Source organism: Poecilia formosa, unplaced genomic scaffold, assembly GCF_000485575.1.
Source record: "Poecilia formosa unplaced genomic scaffold, Poecilia_formosa-5.1.2 Scaffold122, whole genome shotgun sequence".
Classification (NCBI taxonomy): Eukaryota; Metazoa; Chordata; class Actinopteri; order Cyprinodontiformes; family Poeciliidae; genus Poecilia; species Poecilia formosa.
In genome coordinates this window covers 1,309,526-1,316,579 of record NW_006800061.1, presented here as the reverse complement: position 1 = coordinate 1,316,579, position 7,054 = coordinate 1,309,526, and the positions used below count along the sequence as shown (strand labels likewise).

Genomic DNA, 7,054 nt, shown 5'->3' with positions numbered 1-7,054 from the left:
CTACAGCCTGCTGACCCACGGGTCAACGGACCCTTGCAGAAACGATAAGCGGATTTGAGTGCACACAGCTCAATACTGTCCAAATACCCAGACACAGCATGGTGCAAAGTACAACTGGCCATGTTATGTCTCACACATAACATGGCCAGTACATTTTAGCAAAAGAAAATCAATGAAGAACATTGGGTTTTGAAACCATTTGGTTCCATAAAGAAAGACAGAAAACTTAAAAAAAAAAAAAACTTTTAAAACCCACACTGGATCTGCAAGCATCGTCACATAAAAGGATGATCTATCGAGCCGACGCAACCTGTCAACATTTTGTTTGCATTTACAGGTGATCGAAGTCTGTCAGAGGTTATGTAAGGATTAATGACAGACTGGTCCACTGATTGCTTAAACTCACTAAACTTTGATGTGCTAACACTGCACCTGTCTGTTCGTAACGGCATGTAAGAACAGATGCTGTTATCTAAGGTATTATAAAGAGCATGTCAACACTAATTCCAAAGTACCAATGGCCAGAATGTTCCTGCAGAGTCTGAGACTGTGAAAAAAAAAAAAACCCTCACAAAACAGCAAGCGGATATGCAGGGTTGTAAAGCACATGTTGTAAGGGAGGTCAAAATAATACTTTGTAATATTTCTTGTTTTGATGATTATGACTAAAAGATAAAAAATCTAAGATTCAGTGTTTCAGAAAGTGGCTCCTTTTGCATGAATTACTCCATGACTGCAGCACTGCTCAGGCGCTTTAATAGCAGCTTTCATGCTATGTGCTTTGTTGGGTCTGCTGTCTGTCATCTTCCTACTGACAGTACTCCATAAAATCTGTGTGGGGTTGAAGTCAAGCCAGTTTTGCTGGCCAGTCAGGCACTACAACACGACGGTCATTGAACCAGCTTTTGGTACCTTTGGCAGTATGGGCAAGTGCCAAGTCCTATTGGAAAGTTAAATCAGCATCTAAAGTTGTTGCTTCAACTAAGCTTTCCAAGAACATGCAGTCTGAACAAGCAGCTTATTTAGCAACGATCATTTGTGTCTTACCCTCTTTGTGAAGGTTATCAATGCTTTTAAACATTGCTAGTAGTAAAAAATAAAAAAAAACACTCTCCAGTCTGTTTCCCATTGTGTAATTATTTCATTTAATGTAATCTTTAAAACAAATATTGTAAACAAGTTCCAATATAAAACAATAAAGACTTTAACTACAACTCTTATCCCCTACACTGCATGCTATAAACATTTTTTTTGTTTTTATTTATTTATTTATTTGTTTGTTTGTTTAAATGTCCCAAATTCATCTTGAATGGAATGTGCTCTGATCTTTCCCATTTTGTAGAGTAGAAAGTCCTCTGTGTCACATTATATTTGTTGCCCTGTGAAACAGGAAGGCATGAATTCCCACGTCTCTGGTATAATTTTTAAAAACGTAATTTCATTCCCTCCCCCTTTTTTTTTTTTTTTTTACAGAAATTAATGTAACACATGGGATTTTGTTAAATATTCTACTTTGCTTATTTTACATTGATACGTTTTTTTTTTTAAATGGGGCTTCATTTTTCATCTTTTTTTTTTTTTTTTTTTGTTCCATTATTAAAGTCCAACCAAACGACGATGTGACGGCTGAGCGCAGACGACATCATGTGACAGGGGAGTGGCTCCAAATCAGGAAACACACACCACGGCTGTGAGTCTCAACAAAGGTAAAGTCCTAAACTTCTCCAGAACCGAGCCGAAATCTGGCAGTGACAGAGTCCACATATTAGGATTAAAACTCACTTCTACATCGCCGCTTTATGTTTAGCAGCAAAACGAAAGTTAATATGTAGGCTTCGGTAAACGGAATGCAGTGTGGACTTTGTTACTCTCCATGTTCGTGTCAGCTGTTGCTAATAATAGTTTCTACATCTAAAACAACTATTCGTTTCTATGTGAGGTAAGGTCGTTTGAATCTGTCCCGTTTTCCTGAGATTTAAGTCGCTCGAGTGATTTCCGCATTGCTTCTGCTCCCAGTGGGACACACTGACATAGCAACAACAACAAAAAAAAAAAAGAAAAATGACACAAAATGAGACGTAAATAACGTCAGAGGAGAAATATTACGGAACTAAGAAGCAGAAAGGTTGTCTAAGGTGGATGCGACAGGTTAACAGCTGGTTCTGAGCAGGCCGGGTTCACTTCCCTTAAGTTACAGGAAGTGTGCATGGCTGACCCACATCATGATTCCTCTGGCCCAACCCTGCGACACTGCAGCAGATAAATCCTTGAAACCAAACTGATCCTTACTTGTTTTAATTCAAGGAGCCTATTTTCTGTGTGTGGGCGCCGCCGAGTCTGTGTGCTTTAATCAGTTGTTTGCATCTTGTGTTAGCAACTGGCTTTGTGTAAACTCATGTCGTGTTATTGTAAAACGCAGTTTGTTTGGCTGCTGATTTTGAATAGCTTTTATAGTACGTGTTGACCGACTTTTATTGCACTTTGGTCAGCGTTGCTGTTGTTTTTAAAGTGCGTTTTGTAATAAAGTGATATGCACCAATCAGCCTTTTACTGGCTGGTACTGAAATCCAGTTTTTTTTTGTTTTGTTTTTAGGTTTTGTTTTGTTTTTAGGTTCCAACATTCTCATTCTGATTTTATCCGGTTTAAAAGAAAAGTGAAATGTTGTGTTGTAGATAGGTAATTTTTATTTTTTAATACCTGAGACAGTTTGGAACAAAATGACCAAAACTGCTGAAGCAGGAAATGGGGAGTAGATGAAGACCAGGTTTCACACAACATATATTTATTTATTTTTTTATTATGAGTTCTCATAGCATGATAGCATTTAGAGAAGTTGCATCAGTCTTAGCTTATTGTGGTATTCATGCAAAAATGTACAACAGAACTGCATGATTGTATTGAATATCATGGAAACAAAAAGCTGCATAAATAACTTACTGAATTTAACCTAATTTGTTATTTTGTTTGGGGTGCATGATTAATCGGCCAGCTGATTCATGATCAGCTGATACTTGCATGTGAAACCGATCATATTTTAATGTAAATTAATTAAATTACCACAAAGCTGCTGCATTTGGACGTTATCTCTTTTCACTACAAGGAAACCTAAAACTTTGGACACCTTATTGGTGTTAGTTTGTCCTCAGCTAACCTCAAACCTTGTTATAATGTAAAAGCAAACTACTGCTGTGCACTTTAATTTTGGTAAGGGCCTCAAAACAGACCTGCAGTCTAACCTGTTGTACAAGTTTTGTTTGTTTTTTTTAAAATGTGACAAATTAAACACTAGTGGAACCGACTGTTTTAATTTAATTAATTCAGCAGTTCTCGCTCATATGCAGTTGTAGTGTTTCACAGTTATTGTTCAAAATAAGACTGGAACATTGACGATGTTTTGGGACGGTGTACGTTAACATGGATGCATTCAAAACAAAGACAAATCACAGAACATAATCAATTGGTGTCACCACAAAAAATAATGAAACCGTTTCTTAAGATGATCCGCATACATCTGAAGTTACGGCTGGTATTAAACCACGGTAAACTCTGAAAACTGCCATGCATGTTCCCACAGATGGAGGCTAAATGCTAAAAGCTACGGTCATGTGTTAGTCACGAGAGCAGCAGAGCGCCGTAGCTATGGTAATGAGATCTCGGCGCGACTTCATGAATGAGCTCTGATTGTGTTGTCACCGCAGCTGTCGCCATGGCGTACCACGCTGGGATTCCGGAGGATCCCAATGTTTTGGTCCAGAACATCAGCTCCAACATCCAGAGGATCACGCTGCTGAGTAATGAAGACACGATTATCATCAGCGGCACCCTTGCTGAGGTCACAGCCGCTTTTCTGAATCACAGAATTTGAGATCGTGACGTTTATCTCTCCCTTCCTGCTCAGCCTCGGAGTTGCAGAGAGCGGTGTTCCTGCTGGGGACCGACCAGGACAGCAACCAGCTCAGACAGACGCTGTGAGTAAATTTAGGCTCAGTTGGAGATGTTGCTTGTCTGTTTTTAAAATTATTTGACAAAAACTACAGCTTAAAAGTATATTGAGGTACCACGGAAAAACCTATCCACGCATGTTTATGAAGATAAAATGAATCCTTCTAACTTGGAACCACAATAGTTTTTTTTTTCCCATATAATAAACAAATACTTTTTGTTTATTATATTATAGTCAACAAAAACAGCAGCAAGGCAACCAGCTGGCAAAAGACACTGACAAACTGATGAAAGTCTTCACTTCCCTTCCTATTGGCCCAGATCAGGTACAAATTTTTAAATGGCTGTTTTCACCTATGAGAAATCATAATAGTAATTTTTCTATTTTTTATTTTTCCTTTCTGTGTTTTTGGTGGCCTTAGCGGCAAAGGAAGCTACAGAAAGATCGGCTGCTGAACGACTTCTCCGCTGCTCTGAACAGCTTGCAGAAGACGCAGCGGCAGGCGGCCGACAAAGAGCGGGAGTTTGTCGCTCGGGTCCGAGCCGGCTCAAGATTGTCGGTGAGTAAGTCGTGGCCTCCTCACTGGATGGATGACCGTCAGAGTTTAAGAGCTTACGAGCAGCGTTCAGTGTTCCTGTAGAGATTGCGTTGTTTTAGATGTTCAAAAGAAATTTTTTATAAGGAATTTTTAATGGAATTTAATGGTACAAATGATAGATTTTGCCTTATTTTATTGTTGTGAACATTGTTTCAGCAGCAAAGTTGTTTTCTTCATGACTTGTGTCCTTTTGTACATATAGTTATCAAAAAAAAAAAGAAATCAGAGGAACTCGGGAGATTTTTATACTGCAGTTAAAAAGGAAGTATTTCGCACTGTCGAAGAGAAACGGTGTCTTTGGATATGATGATTTCTTCAGAGATGAGAACAAAGCTGGAGCAGAAACTCTTGAGGTTTATGATATAATCTCACAAAAGTTGCAACACAATTGATAAAAAAAACTAACTTTGAGCTCCGCAGCATGAGTGTTTTCAGTTTCAGACCCTCTGACTGTTAATATAATGCTGAACACGGGCGAACTCATGCAAAACGCATACTTGACGACACAGTGAATGTGTGTGCCCTCCTCCACAGTTAAGCTCTGGAACTGCTGGTTGAGGCTCAGAAACAAATCACTGATGTCTGGGAACTATCCTCATAATCTATGGAAACAGCTTAACCATGTAGTTGTCGCCATGCCAACGTGATCGGATGGCCAAGAAAGCTACAAGTGGATGTCTGTTTGCTTTTTGCTGCTGGCACACTGAAGAAGACGTACAAAGTCAACTTGAATAAAATCACCTAGTTTCTCCTCAATCTTACAGAAGATTTAGCTGAAATGTGGAAATTGGACTTGACATCTAACTGGGCTCCCATCACGGTCGAAACAAAAATAACTTGGCTCGTCTTGCATCCCCTAAAAAAAACATTTGTAACAATCCTGCATAACACCAGATGTATGAGAAGTTTAGTTTTATAAGCGGCTCTCATGTTCCCTTTCCCTCATGCAGTTCTGTGTTTAGACTCGGATTCCTTTGGGGGAGCCAACTTGCTTGGCAACTCTCTTCCCTCTCTGCTTATCTCACCAGACAGAGAAGCCTCTGTACCGACGTTTTTCATTTTAATAAGCAGGATCAGTGACTTTCTGCTTCAAGTAGCGCCTTAGGAATTGTACTGCCGATGCCACATGAGGGTTTATTTGATGAAGCACTTCGTAGAGATTACACTTTATGCTTACTGAATCAATGTTTGGCTTAAAGAAACTGCTCTGTGATCAAACTTTCAAAGTAAGGCGCATTAATATGTACTTTTATCTTTTTAACAGGGAGGTCAGCCTGACGACAGCTTCGGAAATGCACCTCCAAGGTTGAGTCAGAAACTTTTAATAATAATAATTCATATTCCTTCTGCTGCTGTCGTTGTAGTTCAAAGTATAATTTTCTGTGCGTACAACCACGCAGTTACTCCCAGGTGCAATCACAAGCTGAGATCATCACCGAAGAAGACCTGAGACTGATCCAGGAGAGGGAGTCGGCCATCAGGCAGCTGGAGGTAGGATCCGCACACGAAGAGAGCGTGACGCCTCAGCTCTGTGCGTCGGCAGCCAAAGATGCGAACAGCACCTCATTGCCTTGTGTTCTTTGAATTTAGTCCGACATCACAGACATAAATGACATCTTTAAGGATCTGGGCATGATGGTTCATGAGCAGGGAGACATGATAGGTGAGTATCGGGGACTTTTGGTGTCATTTTTCTTTTCTGTTGTAAGGCTAAACCACAAAAGCCCCTTGGTTTGTTGTTTACTCCCAGAAAATGTAATAAAAATTGGCAGATTGCATAGAAATAAGAAAAAAAAAATGCGTACCATAACCTAGTCCCATGGATAATAGTAATTTTCTAGGTGTTGTGGTGGCACAGGGGTAAAAGCACAACCCATACATGGCTATACCTATAAGTAGAAAACTTATTCCCACGCTTTAATCCTTTGCTTCCGGCCGATCCCATCTGGAATTTTTGTACCTGAAAATTTCAGTGTTTCCAGGTAAAAACCCAGTAGGGTTTAGCAAAGCTTGTTATTAAGACTTGTTCACCCAACGCAGAAAACTCTTTGCTGCAGTTATCTAACAGTGATGTTTGGAAAAAGAAACTCTTTCCATTTCCATCATCCCCATTGTTGATAGCTGGCAAAATAAATACGGGTCCTTCAGCATATTGACATGTGGCTTAAAAAATAGATCTTTGTGTGTTTGTACACAAAGAAACAGAACGTTATGGATTACTAGTTAGACGCTCCTAGAAACTGATCAACTCAAAAAGTAAAATATAAATCAGAAAAGCCTCACTTGCATTTTAAAGGGATTGTTAGGAGTGTCAGTATGTTTGGCTCTGCTAATTTTAAAACTTCCTTCTTCATATTGGAGTTTTTTAAAATTTTTTTTTAATAAAAATTCTCAAATTGCATCTAGACCAGGTGTCAGCAACCTTTAAAACCCTGGAAGCTATTTTTGTCTTCTATCCAGCTGAACAAAATTAGTTGATAACCAAAAAAGCGACATAATACAAATTAGCTTA

At 39.2% G+C, this 7,054-nt stretch overlaps 1 protein-coding gene across 2 annotated transcripts in view; it reads left to right on the top strand.

Moving 5' to 3' along the window:
• Positions 1-1,607: 1,607 nt before the first annotated feature.
• The window catches only part of LOC103144179 (syntaxin-7), an 8,162-nt gene continuing 2,715 nt past the window's right edge, over positions 1,608-7,054 (top strand). The window contains exons 1-8 of one of the 2 annotated variants that reach the window (XM_007561040.2): positions 1,608-1,706; positions 3,700-3,792; positions 3,900-3,969; positions 4,179-4,269; positions 4,366-4,503; positions 5,807-5,847; positions 5,943-6,033; positions 6,133-6,205. In XM_007561040.2, the coding sequence (XP_007561102.1) occupies positions 3,708-3,792; positions 3,900-3,969; positions 4,179-4,269; positions 4,366-4,503; positions 5,807-5,847; positions 5,943-6,033; positions 6,133-6,205 (589 nt within the window). In that variant the 5' untranslated portion in view covers positions 1,608-1,706; positions 3,700-3,707. Of the gene's footprint in view, positions 1,707-1,728; positions 1,940-3,699; positions 3,793-3,899; positions 3,970-4,178; positions 4,270-4,365; positions 4,504-5,806; positions 5,848-5,942; positions 6,034-6,132; positions 6,206-7,054 lie in introns of those variants that run through there. The other variant, XM_007561041.2, reaches the window with a different exon arrangement.